Source organism: Arvicanthis niloticus, chromosome 16 (genome assembly GCF_011762505.2).
Source record: "Arvicanthis niloticus isolate mArvNil1 chromosome 16, mArvNil1.pat.X, whole genome shotgun sequence".
NCBI classification, from domain to species: Eukaryota; Metazoa; Chordata; class Mammalia; order Rodentia; family Muridae; genus Arvicanthis; species Arvicanthis niloticus.
The window spans coordinates 55792378-55817959 of NC_047673.1; the positions used below are offsets into that span (position 1 = coordinate 55792378).

The following is a 25582-nucleotide window of genomic DNA, read 5'->3' on the forward strand; positions in this document are numbered from 1 at the left end:
ATCAAAATGACGCTGAACCAGGCTGGTAGAGTAAGGGTGAGGGGAGTCTGATGAAAATGATAGAAAGCCTTCTTTTGAGGCACCCCAGAGCTGTGTGCAGCAACCCAAAAACTATAAAGTGAAAATGTCAGCTCCTTACACTGGCCTCCCCAAATTCTTCATTCCATGAGCTGGGGGAAGGATGTCTTTCTGTTATCCACAGTCTGATGTGGCCAATAAACATACCTGCATAATTAATAACCTATGTGGATATATTGAAAACAGAACACTGACTTCTCTACCTGAAAGAAGCATTGTAAGGTCTCCTAGCCACATCTTTTGTGTTTCTCTCTCTCTCTCTCTTTCTCTCTCTCTCTGACACTCCACACCTCCTTTCAATTAAGTAATAAATTGCTATAGCTTTTAAAATATAACTGAAAATTGACTAATATTTTAGATATTAGTATCTGAAATGATCCTTCTTATTAAATATAAAAAGCAAAAGAGTGTGTGTGGGTGTGGGTGTGTGGTGACTGTATAATAAAGACAGAGAAAGGAGACAATATGGAACTTGAGAATTAAAAGAAGAGTCTGAGTTCAGAACTTTCCTGCTTCTACCCTAACAGAACAATGCCATGATGAACAAGTCAGTTCTTCTACCAGAGACTAGGTTCAAATGAGAACCATCTCTCCATTATGGTGTCCTAGGAAGAAAGAAAAAAAAAACTAAATCTTTTTTTTTTTTAATCAGAATCCCATTGAAAGAAAGAAAGAAAAGAAAAGAAAGAAATCAAAATGAAAGGAGGAGTCATCTGTCCCAGTTTTATTCTGGATGTAAAATAAAATAAAATGAAGATGCAGTAAAAGTGATACATGAAAAAATGCAGTATAGGAAACTGTACAAAGGCTAATTGGGAAAGAGGACTGCAAACGGTGAGTGTCAAGTGTGGAAAGCCGAAGCCAGCAGTGCTGAGAACACGTGGGCGGCGAAGCCTTTTTGTTGGCTTTGCTTCCATCCATAAATTGCCACATAAAATCTTAATTCAGAGCTATGTAAGTATGCATAATAAAGGTGTCTGTTGAGACTATTCAAAGTTAGGTTTAATATGCTAATTTATGAATTTTTATTTGAAATGACTGTGAACAACATTCTCTACAACTCTGGAGGAACATTGTCGTGATTTGAATGAGAATTGCCCCCATGGATTCATGTATTTGAACACTTAAGACAAGGTGCTTGTCACCAAGCCCGGTGATCCCCAGTTGATGACACTGATTTGGAGATTGAAGAAGGGCTATAGATTCTTTTTTTTTTTAATTAGATATTTTATTTGGGGGCGGGGCTATGAGGATGTGCAGTGCTGTTGGAGAAAAGTTGTTACTGGACATGGCTTTAAGAAAAGGTAGATGCTGATGTGGATGCCAGGAAGTGCATGCTGACAGGAGCCTGATATAGCTGTCTCCTTAGAGGTCTGCCAGAGCCTGACATATACAGAGGTGGATGCTCACAGCTAACCATTGAACTGATCATGGGGTTCCCAATAGAGGAGTGAGAGAGAAGACTGAAGGAGCTGAAAGGGTTTGTGGCCCCATGGGGAGAGCAACAACGCCAACCAACCAGAGCTCCCAGGGTCTAAGCCACCAGCCTGGGAGCACATAGGGAGGGACTCATGGCTCCAGCTGTATATGTAGGGGAGGATGGCATTGTCAGGCATAGGTGGGAGAGGAAGTCCTTGGTCCTGTGAAGATTGGATGCCTTAGTGTGAGGGAATTCGAGGTGGGAGTGGGCAGGTGGGTGGAGGCACATCCTTATAGAAGCAGGAGGAGGGGTGATGGGATAGGGGATTCCTGGGTGGGGTGGGGGGAATAGGGAAAGGGGATCACATCTAAAATGTAAATAAAATATCCAATTAAAAAAAAGAATCTATAGTCGTTCTTCAATCTCCATCTCTCTGCATCACAACTACAGCTGTAGATGTAATCTCTCGGCTTCCTGCCATGGCCTACTGCTGCCACCCCTTGACCCCCATTATGGACTCATCTTTTAGAAGCATAAACCTACATAAACTCTTTATAAGTCCCTTTGGTCATGTGTTTAGTCACAGCAGCAGAAAGGTAATACTGTTATATTAAAGCGACTTGTAATAACACTGACAATTTGAAGGGATGCTTATGGTTTTTACATGGTATTGAATTTTCTTCATATAAATTGGAATAACATCACATGTTTACAAATGAAAATATTTTTTGATGGTAGGTGTGTTTTAATCTAGAGATTTAGACTCTAGTAAATATTTATGAAGTCAAATATTTCTACAAACCTGCCTCCACAAGCTAATTCTCAAGACATTATAGTTTTTTACTTCATAAATTCAAATCTTAAAAAAAATATTTTTGCATTTTAACTCTAACAGATAAATACATTGGAAGTTTAGGGTTTTTTAAATAGAACATTAATATGAAAGTTTTGTTGTGAATTTAAACAGGCAATTACCAAACAGCAAAATGGTCCAGTTATTTACTCAGTTTGACAAGATTTTATTAGGAACTGACAGGATGGTTCATCAGGTAAAGATGCTTGCTGCCAAGCCTGGTGATCTGTGCTCAATCCTGGGGACCCACATGGTGGAAGGAGAGAACTGACCTCCATAAATTGCTCTCTGACCTCCACCTGTGTGCTTTTGTACATTAGTGCACACACACTTACAAATAAGTAAATAAATGTGCAAATGAACTTAAAAACAGTATTTTTATTAGAGAGATTCCTTAGCACGATATATAAAATGCTAATTAAATAATTCATTAAATTAATGTTGAATAAGATAGCTTTGTATTTCCCTTCTACCAGATGTATTCTCTTCATTACTTTGTGATTTAGCCAACGTCTTTTTATTTTTATTATTTTTTAGCTACATGTATGTGTGTGTGTGTGTGTGTGTGTGTGTGTGTGTGTGTGTGTGTGTGAATACATGTTTGTGTGCCTTCAGAGTCTACAGGAGAGTAAGTTGTTGCCTGGAACTGGAGTTACAGGTGCCTGGCATGGGTACTAGAGATCAAACTTAGGTCTTCTGGAAGAGCAACATGATTTCTTGACTTAATGAGCCATCTCTGAAGTCTTAGAAACATAAAGTGACCCACATTACTGTACAATTATAGTGGTCAGAAGTATCACTGAGGGTTACAATGTTCTTCTAATGGTTTTACTATTGGCATTGTTGATTTGCTAACATATTCAACATATTCTTTGGACTGTATTAACTAACCTTTGTCAAAATGTGCCCGTGTGAATTCACAAAACTGTTCTACTGAAAGAGAGAGAGAGAAAAAGAACAAATAGCATTTACTTAACACATAAACAGAGCCTATTTTGCTTTTTTAAAAACTATCTGAATTGCACTAAAACATTCCATAACTACCTTAAAAAAATCTGGCTGTGGTGGTTTGAATATGATTGGCCCATAGGGAGATAGGAAGTGGTACTGTTAGGGGGTGTGGCCTTGTTGGAGGAGGTGAGTCACTGTGTGGGTAGGCCTGGAGACCTTCTGCCTAGCTTCCAGAAAGTCTTCTCCTGTCTGCCTCTGGATGGAGATGTGGAACACTCAGCTCCTCCAGCTCCACATCTGCCTGGATGCTGCCATGTTCCCACCATGATAATGGACCAAATCTCTAATCCTGAAAGCCAACCCCAACTAAATGTTGTTATTTATAAGAGTTGCCTGGTGTCTGTTCATACCAATAAAACCCTAAATAAGACACTATTCCCAAACTAATATGTAATTTCATAGCAATCAGCACTGTTATTGAATATATGTATGGACATAGGACAATTTTCTTGTCACATACCTTCAGTGAGTAAGCTAAATAATGGACTGAGCACATTGTATTTATGTACTTAGAAATATGTGTGTATGTGTGTAAGTATGTGCATGTGTGCATGTGTGTATATACACATGTGGGTAAAATAATTAAAAAGAAGCCATGAATTTGAGAAAGAGCAAGAGAGAAATGTATGGACAGCTGGAGAGAGGAAAGGGAGGGGAAGACAATGGAATTATAAAATATTATTTAAAAAAATTTAACAGAGAGAGTTAGTATATTTTTCTTAATACACATAGCTTCAAGGCTTAGGAATATAATCTGTATACCTACTATTTACTTACCTTGACCAATCATACGTTAGTGTATACTTTTTTTGTGTACTGAAAATGTTTGACTTGAGCCTCTGAGATGACTCAGCAGGCACCTGCCTGCCTTCAAGTCTGTCAATCTGACTTCAAAATATAATTTAAAAAAAATAGAATCCATGGTCAGTAGTGACAACCAAGATGGGGATAAAAGAGCCCTTTGGATTTTGTTGTATGAGTCACTGGCTCAATGCTTTCTGTATCGGGTTTTGGTTCTGGGGCTTTTTGATAAAGGAAAGTAGAGGTTATGTCTGTCACAATCTCACTGACGAGAATGGCCTGAGGTCTGCTCACACATGCTGCTCTGTTTGCACTTCTGCCTCTGCATGGACGACAGCGATGACCCTTCACAGAGGCAGTACCTCTTTCAGAGACTACAGTAGCCATTTATAACCCTTGTCACATGATTTCCAGCTATCTAAGCCCCATAGAAGTTCTGATGCCTAAGACAAAATACTATTGGTAATCTGTTTGAGGGTCTTCTCTCAGGGATTGGGGGTTTAAGTGTAAGAAGTGTACCTAAATTAGCATCTAATAAAAAGCACGAGGAAACTAGGAGATTTGAAGTTGTCTGACAGATCTCATGTGACTCCTTTTGAATACAGATGTGCATGCATACAGACATAAGGGTCAGAGAGAACATGTGGATTAGGGCTGCTCCCTAATGTCACAGAACATGCGTAGAGGTCCAGGGACAACTTGCAGAAGTCTGTCCTCTCCTTCTACCATGGGGGTTTCAAGGACTGAACACAGACTGCCAAGCTTGAAGGCAGGCAGCTGCTGAGTCATCTAACAACCTCAAGCCAAAAATTTTTAGTACACAAAGAAACTATACACTAAAGTGTGATTGGTAAAGATAAGTAAGTAATAAGTATACAGATATTCATAAGCCTTGGAGCTATGTATATTAAGAAAAATATACTCTTTCTGTTAAAATTTTGTATAGATACATTTTATTACTGTAGTGTTGTCTAAAATAGTATTCTATAACAAAATTATTTCTGCAGCAAAATGTATAAAATACCTGTCAAGTTAGGTAAGACCTTAAGTTAGATCAGGCCAGTAATGACAGATAAGACTGAGGCCTATATTTAAGGCAGAATACTAGAAACAAGAAGAATTTTCATGTATAAAACACAAGGGCACTTGGGATATCTTGACAACCTTTTCTTACTGTTCTCAGAAACACTTCTGCTGTGGATCTGAGAGTGTCAGAGTATGGTCACTCTGGTTTCTGAAAAATTTTACTTCCTAAAACACTCCTTTCAGGAGCTAAAGAGCACTAGCTTTTCAGCTCTCTTGAGAAAGTGTCTAGTTTGCACTGAACCCTGTCATAGCTTTAGCCTGACTTATGCACCAAGAGCCTGGAGAACAAGAGCAGCAGTTGAAGTGTTCCAGATGACCTGGACTGCCTCACCCTTGACAACAGATCTAAGACTCGGTGAGAGGGGATCTTTCTCATTCCTTGTAATTCCTTCTATCAGTTTGGATTCACTGCACATAAAAGAACCCTGAACTCTGCTACTGTTGTGAATAATATTGTCCTCTGGCCATAGTTTAAAAATACAAGAGGCAAAACAAACAAACAAACAAACAAAATAACCAAAAACAAAGGAGCTGAGGACAACTGGAAGGAGCTCTTGCAGGAAATGTTTGAGCTCCTTCAATAAAGGCAAATAAAGTAGCATCCAGAGTCACTCTGTCTTTAGATCCAGGAGTTGATCACTGCCTGACAAGCAACAAAGTGATGCTATCATCCTTTTGCCTGTCTTTCCTTAAAGAGTTGTGGCACTGGGTAACCAAATAATAAAGTAAAGTAACTTTTATCTATGTATCTGACCTAATAAATGTATGAGAAGTAGTGGAATTGGCATATCAGGTGTTTACGATGCCCAGACTATTCTCACATTAGAGTGATTCATTTAGTGCAGATTGGAGGTAAATCCTGTCTCTGGTCATAACTGTGGACTTCCTTTGGACTCAAGTTACTAGCGAACCGCGTCTCGGCTCCGCCAGTAGTAGAGGAAACTACTAAATTTCCTCTGGGATCAAATAGAATTTTATAAGAACATAATGGATGGAGAGGAAAAAAACTACGGTGGCTGTGAAGGCCCTGATGCTATGTATGTGAAATTAATATCTTCCGATGGTCATGAATTCATTGTAAAACGAGAACATGCATTAACATCAGGAACAATAAAGGCCATGTTGAGTGGTCCAGGTCAGTTTGCCGAGAATGAAACCAACGAGGTCAATTTTAGAGAGATCCCTTCACATGTGCTATCGAAAGTGTGCATGTATTTCACCTACAAGGTCCGCTATACTAACAGCTCCACTGAAATTCCTGAATTCCCAATTGCACCTGAAATTGCACTGGAACTGCTGATGGCTGCGAACTTCCTAGATTGTTAAATAAAATAAATTATAATAAACTGTTAAAAAAAATAACTGTGATTGCTGGGTACACATCTCTATTTGTGGTTTTAAGTACCTGAAAGATTGTCACTGAATGAGCTCCTTACCTCATTTCCTTTTGCAATGATCTCTTTCTGGTTTGGTTTGGTTCAGTTCAGTTGGGTTGGGTTGGGTTTGGTTTGGTTTGGTTTGGTTTGGTTTGGTTTGGTTTGGTTTGGTTTGGTTTGGTTTGGTTTGGTTTGGTTCGGTTTGGTTTGCAGAACTTTTACTCCTCATTTCCCTGCTAGATCCCCCCTCACCTTTCTCCCGTTTCTTTTTTTTCTTCTTTCTGCATTTCCCAGGAGTGTTGTTCTTGCTGCTGCTGTTGATTCTATTGTTGTCTGCTTGTTTGTTTTATTTTGAGCACTCTAGAACCATCCCACATGAATTTTCACCTACGTCTCCTCAACCTCTCAGCACAGGTTTTCCTGTTCAGATCACAGTGTATGGCTCTAAGGCTCACATCATTACTAACAACGACTACAAATGCTGTTGAGGGTTGCATTGTGCCTCGGAAGATAACCTTATTTGGAAATGTTGGCATTTTAGATTAAAAATAGCTAATAGACTTAGCTACTTAAGATTCTACTGGAGTGGCAACCCCATATGGATACTGTCCTTAGAAGAATGACATTTGAATACATGTAATAAAAAGAATGGAGACTGGAGCTATTTAGATGTCAGTGGCACCAGAGAATGACAGCTAGCCACAGTAGCTAGGAAGGACTCTAAGCTGCAAGTACAACCCTATAAGCACACTGGGTTCAGACTTCTGGTTTGTTGACCTGTGAGTCAATACATGTCTGTTCTTTTATGTCACCTCACTTGTGGTACTTTGTCATAGCAGCCTTATAAAATGATGCATTTTTCTATTCATTTTATTATTCCTATGTGATTTTGTTTTGCATATTATTCCTTATAACTTTTATACTTCTCATCAGTGGCTTTCTCTTCCTCAGAAGGAAAATACCAAATGAGCATGAGTTCTCTGAGTCTCTGCCTATTCTTCTTAGGTAGAAGTCACTAAGATCAGTATTCATGATTTTAGAAAACTATTATGAATAATAAGTCTTCTGTGGAGCCCTGCTTTGTGACTTAGTTCTTGTTTAGTCATATCTCCATTGTTCACGGGCTGATTACATAATGACTATTTGATTATGTAGTTATATCCCAAGCACTCAGGAGAGGCCTGGCAACACCATATATTTTAGTCTGGCTTCTGTTGCTGTCACAGATAATTCCAAGCTGGGATATAATTTTAAAGAAATGTACTGCTTAAAGTTGTAAGCACAAAATCAAAGTGCTGGTTTGGCCATCTGGTAAAGGCCTTCAAGCTGCTGCTCTACATGGTGGAAGGTGTCATGTGGCAAACGATGACATGAAACTAAGAGAGATGAACCAAGGCAGCCAAACTCCCTTGTGGTACAACCCCCTTGGAGTAATGAAGTGTTGGGGGTTTTGTCCACCATGTATTCTAGTGCTGCTTTCTGTATTCCAGAGATCTGGTTGCAGTCCGCATTTTGGAATTGTAATTATTATGAACCATTTCCTAATTCCATAGTTTGTAAACCATTGTTATCCATTGTCTTCTGATTGGTCAATAAAGAGCTGATGAGCCTATAGCTGGGCAGGAGAGGATAAGGTGGAGCTTCTGTGCCCCAGAAAAGGCAGAGGGTTTCAGATAAAAAGTCACCGTGAAGACACAGAGGAAGGAGGCCAGGGCAAGACCAAGATGGCAGTTATTTGGAAGGAGACCAGGAGACCAGGCCAGTGTAGTTGAGTTAGAATAGCTGAGTTCCTGACCAGTTACAGTGTCAGAGCCTATTAATAAATAAAAAGGTCTCTGTGTCATTTAATCAAAAACAAGGTCGGACATATAAACACCCCATACTTTTACAACTAACCCATAAATAAGGAAGAGTCTCCAACATGTAGCAGCTCTTAATGTGCCTCCTCTTGATACAGTAGCCATTAAATTTCCTCATAAGTTGGAGAGAACGCATTGAAACCACAGCAGCGGGTGTTTGGTAGGCATGTACTTACTAGAATAACTTTAACATGGAGTTCTTCATGACTTGGTCATTTTACTTGCTCTTTGCACTGTCCTCAGCTTTTATTCTCTTCCATGAAGCATGTACCGTGTAAGAGAGAGCAGGGGAAATCTAAATGACCACGAAGACTCAATTGAACCCACTTCCTGGATTAAATATTTTAAAATAATTGTGTAGAATGTAATAAGGTTGACTGCTCATAATTTCATCTCCATCTGTTTCCCCAGCCTTGGTTTTGGGTGGATGCTATTGAACAAGTAATGATGCCAGATCCCAGGAGAGAATTGAAACACAATAATGTAATCACCCATTGAACAATGGAGAAACGACTGAAGGAAGACTGTTGAACTCACTAACAGGGCTTCATGAAAGGAATTATTACTCATGATAACCTTCTAAAACCATGAGTCCCAGCTTCAGTGGCTTTTAGCCGACAACCCATTGATACTTCTTAACTTCCAATTATTTTATGAACATTTTGTCCTAGTGATGAATGTAAATGGTTTACCAGCCTCCTATTAGATTATTTAACTATATTCATCAATCAACAACTATAAATTCTGAGGGGCTTAGACATCACTGTACAGTTTTTGCTGTTGGATTATTGAAGGGAATGGGTCTGTGTCTGTCTATTTATTTTTGTTCTTTACTGGTGTTGCTTTCTATTTCACCTAACAGCAAACCTTGAGCTTGGCTGCCCTGGAGAAATTGAGAATGCTTACTGCTTTAAATGACCTCATTGTCTTGCCAAGAATCTTCTTTGTCCACAGTGAGATCTTAGTTTGATCCAAATACGGCAAGGTGGTTTTCCCAATAAAAGCCTGGCTTCCAAAGATAAAGCTGGTTGCCCTAATCAAAGCTGTACTGTAAGCTACACACAGTGCAGAGAAGTAAGAATGTACAGTGAGAGACATTTTACTAGGAAAAACAATTAAGAAGAAGCCCTTAGTATTAAAAATCAGGAGAGGAAGAAAAGCCAAACCAAAGCTAGATTTTTTTCTTTTTTCAGAAGTGATATAAACACATGGGGGTGGGTATTCGTTTAACTCCAGCTAGAGGGGCATTCATGTAAATCCAGATGGACTGCAGGGAAACTAAAAGCACATGGGCATATGGCCATGGTCATATTTGAAAGTGTACAAAGGAGAAGAGAGGAGAACACTCATGTGCAAACACGAGTCAGATCCTGAAGAGTGATGTAGCAGACATGCATGCTGGTAGTATGTGTCCTTAAAGACCCATGTGAGAATTTCATTAGTGCTCATGAATCTCAGGGATGATTGTAAAGTACCCAACAGTTCCCAGACTTGACCAAAGGTGATGTCCCTGCCTCTTGGAACAATATGGTTAAATGTGGATTAGACTCAATACTAAAGTTCCACTGTGGTTGTCTCTAAGTCTCTGACTTCACTAAAGGACTATACATTATATAGTAGAAAAGAGGCTGGTGTGACCTCAGCTAAAGCCCATCAGTGACCACCTTGGGATCAAGTACCATTTTCCATACCAGAGGGAAGCACAGCAATTTCCTTTGTGCATCCACCTCTTCGAGGAATGAATAATTGTAGAAAGAAAAGACTGTAAAGATTTGGGACTTTTAATTGAGTAAACAAGAATTGCCTGTTGCTTCCAAACCTAAAGAGTCTTTCAGGTAGGTGGGTCGTTTGTTTTATTGTTTTTCCTTTTGGTTAGCAGGAATCAATTCAGGGGAGTGCTTGAACCAGCTACAGTAATGAGGACTTCAATACTATTTTGTGCATCTGGCTTATATATGCCACTCATCAATTATTTTTATAAGAGAACTTAGCCTTGGATAAGAGCTGGAGATGGGGACAGAGCATTAGCTAGCTTGCACAAGGCCTTCATCTCCAGTTCTGCAAATAAAACCAAACAAACAAATAAATGAAAAAAAAAACATGCTCAAATGAAGAAAAACACATTAGTGAGACAACACAATACTTAATATGCATACAACATAGATTCAACATGAAGCCAGTTATCTACCTTTATTTTATATTAACAAATGACTAACTATCCATACCATCTATGAACTCTTAAAAATAGTTTTATAACTTATTTAATAATTGGAAATACAGACACCATTTAGACTTCACATTTTAGAACATCAAAGATGCATATGAAAACAGCCTTTATTTGACAGTGTTTAATGTGATATAAATCTAAACAAAATCTAAACGCTTTTTGTATTTGATAAGTTAAATATTAGTAGTAGAACAGCTGGATTAGTCTGATAATTTTACCAGTCTTCAATAACAGGAGCAGATCTTTCTCCTATAAATTTATAATCATGTTTTATGCATACACCTGTAATAGAGTTTTGACTTTTGAATATTTTTGTACTTTTACAAAAAAGATGTTAAGAAGCTTGTGAAATAGAAATGAAGATACCTAGGTAATAGAAATTACTTAAATCTGTAGTTAAATATTCTTTGGGACAACTTTTTCCACTTCTTACATTTTTGTACAAAATAACAATTTGGATAGCTAGCTATAATTTTTACACTAAACCAAAGAGTATCACTCAACTTATTACCAATAACATGAAATGGAAGGTGATGTAACTACTTCAAAACATGAAATTTTATTAGATTGACATTGACTCTGTACAGCTGACTGAATTAACCACATTACAACATTAAAATGATCTTACATAGATTATGAACTGGCATTCAGATCCAGAACACTTCTATGTAAATTATGTGTCAATTAGCACAGATGTATTGTGGGGCAGTCACATTTCTTCTCTCCTCAGTGCACAGAGAAGAAAATCATGACATGTGTAGGCAGTGTATAAGGGCTCTCAAGTCTGCTTTGATACCATTATTAAGAAATCCATATAGGATAGGATTTAGACAACAGGACATCATGCCTAACAAGTGACAGATGCAGTAAACCAGCTTGAAATGCCTGTTGGAAATCAGGTTATCATTGAAATCAGTCACCACGTGGAAGACGTGGAGTGGCATCCAGCTAACAGCAAACACTAGTATCAATACGGTCAGTCTGTAGAAAACACTTCGAGATCTCTTTTTAATTCTCGTGATGGAACGTTTGACTCTCATCTCATGAGCATCTGAGCTTTCTTCAGGTTTCACCTCAAAGCAGATTGGGACCCCTGGAATGACCTTACTGGATGGTGACAGCTGACTACGGACGGAGCCTGGCTTTTCTGGAACAGTTAGGTGCTTTTCCTGGGATGGTCCTGCTGGGGCGGGTAACACACATGCCGTTTTCTTGCTGTACCTTCTTCTGTGCTTCCTGATGAATGAGTAGCTCCACTTTTGAGTGTTGGGGGGTTTTGCCTGGTTCCTGCTCTTTTTGGATGGATGTAGAGTTAAGTTGATCATTTCGTTTTCTTCAAGTCTGTTTTCTTTGTGGGACAATCCACAGCTTATACTCCTGCAAACGCTAGTATGACTTACTGTTAAACACACTAAAGGCAGGATATACTGAACTAGCAATAAAGAGATTGTGAAAGCAATTCTGTATGAATCAGAGGGCCATGACTCAACACACAAATACTTGCTGCTCAGCAATGCTGAGCCAAAGGTTTCCTTAAGTTCCACAAGACTGTGAAACACTGGGAGCGGAGAACAGATGGCAAAGCCCAGTGTCCAGACAGTAGCTATCAGGAAATAGCCATGGTTTGCTGTTAAATTGTTAGATATCGGGTGCTTTATCATGTGATACCTGACAATGGCAATGGATATTAAAATCAGAGTTGAAACCAGAACTGACACACACTGAAGGAATGGCATGATATGGCACATGGCCTTGCCAAACATCCACTGATCCAACAAGACAGAGGTCAGGGTGAAAGGTGAGCAAAACAGGACAACCAAGATATCAGAGAAGGCCAGGTTGCCTATGAGAAAGTTCACTGTAGTCTTCTGATTCCGCTTTTTCATAACAGCCATTAAAATAAGTAGATTTCCCATAAAGCCAAGAAGACTTACAAATGTATAGAGCCCAATCAGAAAGTATTGTAAATCATCAACACTGCCTCTGTAGTCCTCCCAGACAGGGAAGGCAGTGTTCCGAGCAGCAGAAGTATTGTTCTCTGTGCCTCTATAGTCCTCCCAGGCAGGGAAGGCTGTGTTCCGACTGGCAGCAGTATTGTTCTCTGTGACAAATGTCTTGTTAACATTCTCTTCAAATGTAACCTCCATACTAGAGTTCTGCTTGAAAGAAGACGGTGTCCATTAGCAGCTTGAAGAACAATTGCACGTTACTATATCTTTAACATACTCAGAACAAAACTAAAGTCTAGAGCTTGCCCCCATTCCCTTACGAACCTCTAAGATCATAAAGGGCCGGTTATTTGGTTCTAAGTTTGGTACAAATTCAGCAATAATAATTACGTAAATCTATCACCAGTTTCACACACTGTCAGCTCTGCTCAAGTTGCAAACTCTGTTTTTCAATTTTATTTCAGAAATAACATAAGGAGTAGAAAAGAAAATGCCCAAAAAACTTGTTATATTATTATGTAATGTATAATAGCCTAATGCTATTATTCTCTAGTCAAAGTGCCTAAAGTATGATATTAGCCTATTATCTTGTCTTTTAAATTTCTTTTATTTCTTATCAAGATCAAACCTAAAAGTCAGAGTCCTGCATCGTTGTTTTTTTTCCTACAAACTTCCAGCACTGACTCCACACTACTGGGACAACTTTCTGAAGCTAACACAGCCCTCCAAAGATAAATTAAATCAAAAGCTCCAGACCTCGTTTATTTGTCCCTAGACCCCAGCCCACAATTTCCATTGGTTCTGACTCAAGGGAAAGAGAAAGAGGCTAGCTGGTATGAAAGTGACTCCCACGATCCGATCCCTGAATCATCCTAGTCACCATATGACAAGACAATACCCTTCAGCATCGGGGTAAGTCAGTGTGCTTCTAATGAAAGCAGCCTCCATTCGTGCCTCAGTCCATTTCCTGAATTCTGATGAGCGCTGGGCTCTGTATGCCTTGTTTATGATTCTCTTTATCCTTGGGATGTGCACGGCCTGTTTGTAAGCCTGCTCCTGCTTGGCTGCTCACCCACTTCTTTTTTTTTTTTTTTTTTTTTTTTTTTTTGAATCAACCTTTTTCTCTTATACTTGTGTGGTAGGTCAGTAGTCAACTAATTGAATTTTTTTTTCCTGTGACCAAAGCAAGGATAAGCAACAAATTGGACACAGACATCTACAATGGATTTGTGCTTTCTTGCTACATAACATTCAGAATAAAATTGCTGTCAATTTTTTTAGAGAATAAAGAGATGCAGCAGGGTTTTTTTCTGTGGAAAAAAAAAAAGCATGGTTTTGAAGGGCTGGGGCTACAGTTCATTGGTAGAGGGCTTGCTTCTCTAGCATGTGGGAGGGATTGGGTTCAGGACCCAGCACAGACACACACATATGGCTATACATGTATATAGTGTAGGGCCAAAGCCATATCCCTAAAACAAGAAGTCTCATCTCATCATTAGTTCAGAGTAAATGATTTGATTATATTAGATTAGAGATAGAGAAAAGTATTCATTATTATGATAGTGAGAAGCTTAATAAGGCATGTCAAGCATATTAGATGCTACTACATACATGTCTGCTACTAACCATTTCAGACTGGTAGATTAATGTTCCCAGAATTAAAATAACAGAAATGAATGGCTCTGGGGATTCTTAGGTGACAGTATGATTACATGTGTGTATATATATCTATTTACATATGTATATATACATCCACTGAAATCGGGGGTTTTATATAGCCTGCAATGAGATCTCTATATAAACAATAATGACAGATAAGCACTCCAACTACTTAAATGCAGTATCCTCATTGATAAAGACACATAACCAACAGGAAACTAAAGTTGCCAAAAACATTTTTAGTTAGGTGAAGATGTATACCAGACTGCATAGTTTTTACTAGACCATGTCTATTTTACATGTGTGAGCATTAATGTTGAATTCGTTAAATTACAGAAAGCTATTTGTTTCTTGGAAGATCAAAGAAACAATGTCTGAAGGATTCATTGGGTAGTGACAAAAAATGGATGGGAACACTTCTTTTATAAAGTATTTCTGTGTTTTAAGAAAGCAAAAACCATAGGTAATTTAAAATGGAGGCCAGTTTAATGAATATCTGTGTAAGATGAGTTACTCCTTGCAGTTAAGCAAGCGTTTGCTGAGGACCTAATATGCTCAGTGTGCTGTTCTGAGTGTGAAGATAGCCACACCATCTGCCCGTCACTCATGCACATCCACACACATGACAGCTAAGGTCCTCTGAACACGAGGTACCGTCTGCAGATCTTAGCTCCCTTGAAGACTTCTTCCCACCAAATTAGAGATACTTCAACGTGTGTGGGAGGACACATTAATTGGTTTCTTTAAAAGTGCCTCCTTACAGTTAGAGGACAGTTTAACCACTAAGCAGTTTTGCCCAATAAGATATAAGTCATCTGTTTTCCAGTTGAAAATGTGAAGTCGAGGAGCTGCTTGGAATCAAAATAAACAGATAAATAACAAGTCAAAGGATCCCCTGCTTACATTTGTTACCCTTTACTTTTTCCTCTTTTTGAAGCAAACCAATGAGTCACCGCAAGCTCATCTATGCAATGATTCTCTGCATTCCAACAGTGCAACAGCCAACAACTGCTCACAGTGGCTTCGTACAGCTTAAATACTTTACAGACGATGAAAAGAGATGTTTAATTCACCCGAGATTATTTTAAAAGATGTGAAAGATGGGGTGCTCTAACAATTACATAAAAAAAAAATTTATTATTCCAGAAGTAAGGATGTTGCAAGCCACTCGAGTTCTTCATTTCTACCCAGTTCTATAACCTGTTCTCTTTCTTCTGTGGCAATCTTTCTCACCATCGCAAGTTCCCACCTGTAATGCTTGAGAGTTCAGTTTCCCAAGAAACACAGTGTGTGTGTGTGTGTGTGTGTGTGTGTGTGTGTGTGTGTGGTGTCATTAAATTGGCAACTTTATGAAAGTAATATCATTGTGAGAATTTATTTTAATTTTCTTATAAATTGGTCTGTATGGAACACCAAGACAAGTGACGTCTGAGGAAACTTTAAGGGTTTTGGGAATGGAGATGAGTAAGTTTTTTAAAGTAGTAAGGGGAGAAATGACAGTAAGTCAAAGGTTAGAGAGAGACTGATCTGTGATACACTTAGACAAGGTTTCACTTTAAGGATGATTCCCTGCTTAATAAAAATGTGTATCATTCTCTCAAAATATGCCAATCACTCAGAAGAATCGAATGTATGTAGTTCTCCTCTGGAGATAAAACATCAACTGTTTGTTTGCTGTGGCTTTGCAGCAATGGCAGGATTCCATGACTCCACGTATTGTGTGTTGTTTTGCAAGGCAAAATTCTGCAAAAGATGGCCCTGGACAAATAAACACAGTCCTCTTCAGCTAACAAGCATGCAAGTACCTATTGCCCTTCTCCTTATTCTAGACTCTTAACAACACAGTGTCTCTCTCCCTGAGACATCTGTAATTTGAAATGCATTTATTCTTGGGCTGTTGTCACAGATTATGGCAAACCTTTTTCTTTCTTTTCTTCTTTTGGCTTCCATCTAACAACATGTTCTCTGAATAGCGAAACTATAGGTCTGTAAACTTATGGATAAGAATTCCCCCCCCCCCCCCCTTTTTTTTTTCTCCTGGAACTCAGGTGTGTGGATGGCTATTTCCTGCTCTCAGTTGACTTACAAGCCACCTTGCAAATCCAAGTGCACAGCTGTCTCCTGGTGTGTGGCCAGCTGTGGGACAAGAAGGCAGCTGATGAATCGCTGCATCCTGGGCATCGCCAGAGCTCGGCTAGGGCTGAGAACCGGCGTGGGCACCGGTTCCCCTACCTCAAACGCCCACCGAGCTGTACCCCGGGTTCCCCTAAGCCAAAGCCGGGACTGCGCTGCTTCGTCCATCCCTCCTTCCCATTCTTGGAACCCTCCCGGGAGAATCCGATAGGGTCTGGAAAGAGCCTGCTCCACCGTTAGTTTGGCACTGGAGGAACCTGCCGGGCAAGGAAGGATTCAGCAGCAACCGTTTCCCCCGCTCTCCCTTCCCGCCGCCTGACAACTGCGGTTTCTCCACCTTCATCCCCTTTCCCAACCAGGCTGCCTCCCGGTCCGCAACCCACCCTCTTGGAAACCACAAGATGCTCCAGAACCCGGGATAGGGACGTGGGCTTCTTGTAGGGGCAGGCGAGGCCTGGAGTGGATACCTCGGGATGCCCCGGCCGCTGCGGGTGCCTGGACTCCGGGGTACGCGGCTGAGCGCGGTCGCTTCTGCTCGAGATGGAAGCGGTGGCGGTGGCGGCAGGAGCAGGACCTGGAGGCGGCAGTGGGAAGGAGGGGCCCGGAGCCGCCAGGGTTTTAGAAGCGCCTCGGGAACACGTGACAGTCCCTGAGACCCCGGACACCCGGCTCAAGACCGCCTGTTCCGGGCCCCCATAGTCCAATTTAGGTACACCCCAGTGCCTGTGTGTCTGTTTGGAGGCCCCAGGCAGCAGCTCTTGGGCTTCAGGATGTATCCCCGCTACCCTGTGCTCTAGTTCCTGGAGTTAACTTCGGGGTCCCACGGATGTATGTCCGTCCTATCCTCAACCCCACAGTGACTTGTGTGCGAGTAGGCGTTTTTTTTTCTGATAGCTTTTGTGAGAGAAAACCTTCAAGGCCCATGTTTTCTTTATGAGAGGGGGGAAAATAACACAAACTCCCAAACAGAACATCTTCTTGCCTTTCTGACATAAAGAAGTCTAGGCGAGAAGTTGACCCAAACCTCCAGGGAACACGCTGTGATGCAGCGTACAAAATAGACAATAGAATCAACTCCTACTCTAAGGGGTAGTAGTGTGGGTGTGAGCAAAGGACATGGAGCTGAGGGAGCTGGGAAGTGAGGGTGGAATCAACCGTCTCGGGAGGTTTCCATAACAAAACGTGTGAGAGTGTGTGGGGGGGGGGTGGGAGGGGCGGTTTGTCATCTTTTAAAAACATAAAGACAACCTAAAGAAATGAACAAATAGAAACAAATAAAACCCTGTCTTATTGTACCAAAACTTCATTTTCATTTTTAAGGTTGATAGATCTGTATCCTTTTGTTCAAGATTGTCATAGTACTTGGCCAATCCTCAGTTGGCCTGTCCTAACAACAGTGTATTTCCTGTACCGTCATGATTACAGCCCACAGCATTGTCTGCTATAGGCAGGACTGTAAGACCGAAGGCACTGTGTCAACTGAAGATGACTTTTATCCCTTGGGAATAATGTGCTATGTTAAGTTAACCCCCAGGGTAGCACCTGCTAGCTGTGTCTCGGAGGTCAGAAAATACTTGCCCGTTTCTGCTAATTTAACGGTCAGTACTGGAGGGAACTGCAGTGCATGCCATCCCCTCAGCCCAAGTAATCCAAGAACTTCAAAAAGGCTTCAGGAAAATATGATCTGATTCTTCTGGGTTTCATTTCAGAAACACTCTATTTGCCCCAATAGCAGAACACAGCAAGTGCCTGAGCAGGGCCCTGGAATCCCGCAGCGAGGGAAGAGAGGAGATTGAGTTTTAGCAAGCAAAGGCTTAGCAAGCAAGGGCTTGGTTCTAGGCTTTCTTAAAGCTAGCTGTTGTGCAGTTCACTACATGTTGCCAGGTGGAGGTCTACTCTCCCATCCCTTGCAGTCTGACACACACCCTCCAAATGTGCGATGATTTTTCAAACAGCTTCTTAGAGACACCCTTGATGGATGTCTTCTAAAAAAAAAAAATAGGCTGTGCTACATGCTCTTGTCTATCCCACGTCAAAAAGACGACAATTTTTCTTTTCCCACACATTTGCTATTAACACATTGAAGAGAAAGACTCGTGTGGCACTGAGGTGATTCTGAACTTGCCGGTTTTCATTTCCAGGATGTCCACAAACATGACACAAGCATGACAACCTGAGGTTGCGTCCTCAGCAGCCATGTTAAAGCTGAGCATGCCACATGCACCCATAGGAACAAAGGATCCTGGGGACTCGCTGGCCAGTAGGCAAAGCTGAAACAGTGGACTCCACGCCCAATGAGCCACGCTGTCTCAAACACTGAGGTGGAGACCGGCAGAGGAAGATGACTGAAGTCAACCTCTGATATATACACATACATGTACAGATAAGCATTCACATGCATATACCTTACACAATACACACAGGAGTACACACAATGCACACACTCACAAAGAAAGCAAGAGTCAAGATTTTTTTCTAGAAAATGTCTAGTGTACAATTTTAAGGATATGTGGAAGAACCAGATTATTAAGGATTGTTGGAAGAGTATGTAAGAGTTGAAAATGTCAGACACATGCTGCATAAAAAGGCAGGCAGAAATGTGAGCTTTTATCTTCAGGCCCCAAAGGAACTGGAGACTAATCATCATTACGTTTGTTAGACATAATAGTCTAAATTTGTTTCTGTTTTATTGAGTACCCTTCAGGCAGAGGAAGTACAGCCTCTGGGGGGGCGGAAACAGCAATGTCCACTTCTGCTGTAGGCATTTTTATAAAATGTGCACCTGGGAAATTAAGTTGGATTTTTATGCACGTTACAAAATGAGACTGGCTAATTCTCAGTTTCCGAGATTCTTTATCAGCTACGAAAGAGAGCTTATCAGAAGAGAAGAGAGTTATAGATCACTTGGGACTAGTAAGGCGAATTATCGCACAACCGTGCCAGGGTGACATTTTGCTGAGGAACTGTGGCTTCTGTGAGGTTAGCACTCCAATTTAACAATAGTTTCCATTGGTGGAGGATGGTTACTGACAGTCTTTGACATACTCTCTCCTGATGCATGGCTCTGATACATTAGGTTCAGGAGTTGTGTGTGGGGTAAGCAAGCTAGGAAAATATTTTATTAGGTGAGTCGTGTTCCCTCTAAAATTTTATCATATTAGGCATTTCTATGGTGCATTTAAGTCTTAAGTGCTTAAAAGATGTGGAAAGGGCAAGTTCTTATATGTTGTGAAACTTTTTACAATGCTTTTGGCTGCAGTGACATCTGTGGAAGAGTAATCACTGTCCTATAACTTAACATTCGGGGTTTTAAAAGAGGTGCTAGCATACTATTGTGAGCAATGCAGCTGTTTTTATGGGAGATGTTTTTAAAATGTCAGCTGGCAGTCGTGTATGGAGTCACTTTTGTCAAACAACTTGATGAGGATCCTAACTGCCTAAAGAGGCTTACCACAAATATTTCATTGACTCCCAATAAGTACTGTTCTTCTTAAGCAACAGTGCTTATTAACTAATGGCATTAAATATGTCTGTGACTCGTTTCCAGGTAGACTGTACAACTCATCTTTACATGTCAATTTTCCACTTTAAAACTGCATATGCATATATGTGATTCATATATATATGTGTGTGTGTGTATTATATAATCATATACTACATGTATTTACAAATAGATTCTTAGAGTACCTGAATTGTAATCACGTTTTCCTTTATTTATTAATTCACTTTATACCCCCATCTCAGATCTCATCCACCTCTCCCTTCTCTCCTGTCACTCTCCCCACCCATTCTTCTCTCCCTTTCTCCTCTGAGAATGGAATCCCCCCCATAGGTACCAACCCACCCTGGCACATCAAGTCAAAGCAGGCCTAGGTGCATCCTCTCTCACTGAGGCCAAACATAGGCATCCTAGCTAGGAAAAGGAGATACAAAGGAAGGCAACAGAGTCAGAGTCAGCCCCTGATCCATTTGATAAGGGGCCCACGTGGAGACCTTGCTGTATATCCTTGTAGTAGTATATAGTATAGTATATGCCTTGTAGTGGCATTTTATACCAAGTTAACAGTGTGGCTTTAGACACACCATGTGATCTTCTAGTGTTGCTTTAGTCTGTACAGGAAAGTGTCTTCAACTTTCAGATCTGAAGTCCCTTTTAAATACTGAATAGATACTGCTTCATCCCATTAACAAGCATACATTATAGACATGTGTAGAAATACATTCTTTTGTGTATCTTCAGAAACTGACAGGCATAAGTGCTGTCTCTCTGATGCTTTAGAAGAAGAAAAAAGTAAAGATACAAAGGTACGAGATATTATATTGATAAAATTTTTTGTCTTTACTGGTATATATTCCCCCTTCTGCAGCTAAGAATTTACAATTATATTTTATTCTTTTTCTGAGGTGTGGGTGTCTTATACATCAACACATCTTTCTTTGTGTTATTATATTATTTTTAAAGTGACAATGCATATCTGTATATAGTGTGTAAAGATCCCTTAAAAGACATGATATTTTATCACATAGCTCTACACACAAACTCGACAGGTCTTCTCTTTGCAAAACTCATGCTCTTAATTAGTACCCACTAAAACTGACTCTTCCTCAATACGCTTTTCCATTTGCTATCTAAATTTCCAATGGTTAGTATTTCAATTCTAGTTTGAAGTCTAAATATAGCTTTACTATATTTAGATAGAATGAAAGAAAAACTGTTTATTTGTGTGGGTTTTTTTTTTTCTAGGTTGGTTTGTTTTGAATTCTCTGTTAAAAGAATGTTTGTAGACGTGTTCACAGCATGAGCCCGGAGTCAAAAGTTAGCACTGTTGAATCACATGCTCTTCCAGACAGTATGCTACCGCACTGAATTCTTACTCGCCATTCGTGCTGATAGCTTGGCCTTTTAAAGTAGGTCATGCAGTGGGTAGAAAAAAAAAAAAAAAAAAAAAAACCAAACTGTGAGACATTTCAGCTAGGAGACATTGTAAACATTTTCAAAGTCATTAGCATCCATCATTCAAGTTTATACATATTGAGGAAAAAAGAATCAATATATGTTCTCTATTGGGGAACCTTCCAGGTATGATTCTATGCTCTAAGCTTGAAGAGGTAGCAGGGAGAGGGAATCACTGTCTCGGAGACATCACAGTATACTTGTAGATCTGTGCCAACAGACGCCGGCAAACAATGCAAGCCTTGTATCAGAAGTAGCCCTAGTGTGTGCTAAGAGTGTATTTTATTCTTTTTTTTTTTTCTGAAGAAAGTATGGGTGTCTTACATGTCAACAGATCATCCCTTGTATTATATTATTTTAAAAAAATTGTGGCAAATTACCAAATTGATTTTAACATTGTCGTGGTCAGTACTCATTGGCAACTTGATTGGATCAAGAAACACTGTTAATAAGACATGCTCTTGAGTGTGCCTGCGTGTTTCCTGAGAGAATTCACTGAGTGAGGAAAACCCATCCTGAGGATGGGAGGCACCACTCCGCTGGCTGGGACTCCAGACTGAAGAAGAAAAGAATAAGGATGCAGCCATCTGAGCGCTGCCTTTTCGCTCTCAGCTCTCTGATGGTCACCACAGACTGAGTTACTTCTCCTGCCCTGTACTCTCTGATCTGAAGGACTATAATGACCTGAACTGTAGGCACAAGATAAACTTTTCCTCCAGTCAGCTGCTTTCGTGAGAACATAACTGTGATGGTTTGTATATGCTCAGCCCAGGGAATGGCACTATTAGGAGGTGTGGCCTTGTTGGAGTAGGTGTGTCACTGTGGGTGTGGGCTTTGAGACCCCCATCCTAGCTTCTTGGAAGCCAGTATTCTGCTAGCAGCCTTCAGATAAAGATGTAGAACTCTCAGCTCCTCCTGCACCATCCCTGCCTGGATGCTGCCGTGTTTCTGCCTTGATGATAATGGACTGAACCTCTGAACCTGTAAGCCAGCCCCAATTAAATGCTGTCCTTATAAGAGTTGCCTTGGTCATGGTGTCTGTTCACAGCAGTAAAACCCTAACTAAGACAGTAATGAATACAGACACTACCCTAGTTGGCTTGAATGTTCAGCTTGACACAGCCTAGAGTCACCTGAAAAGGGAGTTTCAGTAGAGAGAAAGATCCTATTGGACTGGCCTGTGGTCAAGTCTGTGAGCATTGTCTCGTGAACTGAAACAGGAGGGCCTAGCCTTGTGTGGACACCACCATTCCCTGGGCTGCTGGTCCTGGACTATATATAAAAGCTAGTCAGGAATAAAGCCTTTGAGTGACTTATAAATCAACATCCCTCCGTGGTTTCTGCTTCAAGTTCCAGCTTGAATGTCTTTGCTTCTTTCCTTCAATGATATACTGAAAAAGTTTAACTTTCCTCCCCTAAGTCACCTTTGGTCACAGTGTTTACCATAGCCACAGAGATGAAACTAGAACAGATACCATCTTCACAGAGGAGATTTTCAGTTGCTTGCTTTGGTACACGTGTATGCGTGTTGTAAATAAATTAATTGATGCTTCTGCTAGTTAATGTTCTCAAAAAGAGAAAAAATGATATGGGCAGTTTGACTGTAAGAGTTTAGTCAAGTTGCCTATCTGTGCTATTTAATTACTAATATATAGACTTAAAAACTTCCTAATACCTTTTCCCCCAAGACACGGTTTTTCTGCGTAGTCTTGACTGTCCTGGAACTCACCCCATAGACTAGGCTGTCCATGAACTCAGAGATCTCCCTGCCTCTGCCTCCAGAGTTCTGGGACTGAAGGTATTCACCACCATACCTATCTTAAAATTAATACTCTTAACTTCATTTCATTTGCTGAAGGCACTTCTCCTTGTGTTTTCCTAGACATGAGACTATTAAATAATATGGCATGGTACCTTGCATTGTTTGGCATCACTGCTCAGACCTATGCACTCAGTGGATACCAGAAGGGAAAACTTGACATACAATCGAGTCACACAATATGAACTGATTCAGTAGTGGATTTCACTGGAAGTTCAACCTCACGGACAGAGTCTCCCATCAATATCCTTCATCAGCAATTTAGTTTCACATAGATTAATAATGCCTTTCAAGATTCATGTGATTGATCAATATGGAAAAGTAACCTATGTCAGGGCCTAGACGAATTTCAGAAATATTTAGATGACAGTAATATTCCACTGCATCCCCAGCCCTTTGTCATGGAATTTTAAAGCTTGGCTAAACCATTAAAATGTTGTATTTTCCAAGTGATAAAATTAATATTTACTTAGATTTGATGAGCAAAGTTCATCTTTCTGTTTATGTGGCAGGAAGAAACTGTTGACCAAAGACCAGGAGAACATGTCGTTAATGATCTTAATCAAAGGCATTACGTTAGTCTGTTACAAAATTTCAGAAGGAAATAAACAGAGCTCTCTGGAAAAGCTGGGATTTGTAGCTATCAAATCCTGAATAATGAAGTTGGCAACTGATTGTTCATTGAAGAATAGGAAAAGAAGACTGGAGATGTAGCTCAGTGGGCAGTGCTTCCCTAACGCACATGAAGCCTTGGGTTCATTTCCCAGCACCATACAAACCAAGTGGGATAGCCTAGGGCTGTAATAATATTGTTCAGGATGCAGAGGCAGGGGGATCAGAAATTCAAAAATATGCTTTGTCATAAATCAAGTTTGAAGCCAGCCTGGGGTCCACAGACACTGTGTCAAAATAGAAAGGAAAAAAAAAAAAAAAACCCTAAAACGTAGCACATATCTTCACAGGGATACAGATTGCTTTGCTTATTGTAAATCTCTCGTAAGATTACATTAAAAGGGTTTGTAATCTCTCTACCTTATGCACTGAAGATGGTCTCCAATCAATAGTCTTTCTAAAGTTATGTAAGTATGCCATTGATGAGCGTTTCCAAACTTTATGCCCTAAAGTTTGTCATAAAAATCTTTGCTGAGCAATAATCTTTGAAAGACTGATTTGTGAAGTTAATGTCTTAGAAGCCCAGCTTTATAAATTTGCCTTGAGGGGGCACTTTATAGAAACTAAGGGAATAAAAGAAACTGCAATTGGTCATATTAATGCAGACTTTTTAGAAAAACTTTGTTAGTATTCTTGGAGAACAGATAAGTACCCAAGTCCAAATTATATTCTCAAATCCAAAATAGTCCCTGGCATGAATAGTACCCCATGAAGTTATACTCTTGGTAAATAACTGAGCCATTTCACCCGTGGTTTTCCTGACCGACTAAAACTAGCAAGTGTGATGGTCTAATATAGGAAATACTCCTAAGAGAAGTGTGAATTAGGGGAGCTGAGCAGACAAGGTGACTAGGAGTGTCCCAGAGGAGGACCCAAGAGCACTGTAAAGAAACCGTAATCCCTGAATTCTCAGTTCCTATTTCCGTTCTCATGTGTGATCAGTTGTGTGACACTTTGCTTTAAACCATTAGAAGGGTTTAACGTACACGCGTATCTGCTGTCCTACAAACACTGTGCATTCTAAATCTGATCATAATCCTCGTCCAATCATAGAACAATGTGCCCACATACAAATAGTTTAACTTTCCCACAAAATAGTCTCAGAGATTGTCTACATCTCTATGTGTGAATCCAACCAAATTTGTATTGGTAAATAATTCTGATTCAAGCTAACCCTTAGAAGAGAAAATCTTTTTTTTTTTTCTTAATAGTGTAAGTTTCATGTGATTTCATGTCATGGGACTTCACTGGCTATCACTTTAAAGGCAGATAATTTTTGTTATTTTGTAATGAAATGGGCACATCCTAGGCAACCTCTGTAGATTTCTTACTTGATAACAGTTTGATTAAAACAAGTTGAGGTTCCTAGATAAGTAAATTGTGTGTGTGTGCATGTGTGTTTGAGTGTGTGTGTGTTCCTGTGTGTGAATTAAAAAGACTTGACTTTTCAAAGTGAAATAAAACCATGTGAATTATGAAATCAGTGTGTCAAATAATTAGCCCGAACTATCAAATATCAAGGACAAGGTTTGCAAGGACCATGTCTTTTGAACACACCCACAATGTTCCATACTGGAGATAAATCACCGGGGAAATTGCATTGACTCTTTCTGACCAACAGGGAAATGCTGGGTTCATCGCGCCCCGAGCCCGGTTTCCTGCTCCCCTGATAAAGGAACTCATCA

At 40.1% G+C, this 25582-nt stretch overlaps 2 protein-coding genes across 3 annotated transcripts; one reads left to right on the top strand and one right to left on the bottom strand.

Moving 5' to 3' along the window:
• The first annotated feature begins 6187 nt into the window (after positions 1–6187).
• Positions 6188–6595, top strand: LOC117721706 (elongin-C). The gene has a single exon (XM_034520504.2). The coding sequence runs from the start codon at positions 6237–6239 to the stop codon at positions 6573–6575; it is 339 nt and encodes a 112-aa protein (XP_034376395.1). The 5' UTR covers positions 6188–6236; the 3' UTR covers positions 6576–6595.
• Positions 6596–10666: 4071 nt separating this feature from the next.
• Positions 10667–17321, bottom strand: Npy5r (neuropeptide Y receptor Y5). 2 transcript variants are annotated; one of them, XM_034520634.2, is made up of 2 exons: positions 16920–17321; positions 10667–12870 (listed from the first exon to the last, which is right to left on the bottom strand). In XM_034520634.2, exon 2 carries the CDS (start codon positions 12856–12858, stop codon positions 11458–11460), a length of 1401 nt encoding a protein of 466 aa, XP_034376525.1. In that variant the 5' UTR covers positions 12859–12870; positions 16920–17321; the 3' UTR covers positions 10667–11457. The 2 variants fall into 2 exon arrangements, with proteins under 2 accessions (XP_034376525.1, XP_034376523.1); XM_034520632.2 differs by having other exon boundaries at positions 10667–12867; positions 16920–17320.
• Between the last annotated feature and the right edge of the window lie 8261 nt (positions 17322–25582).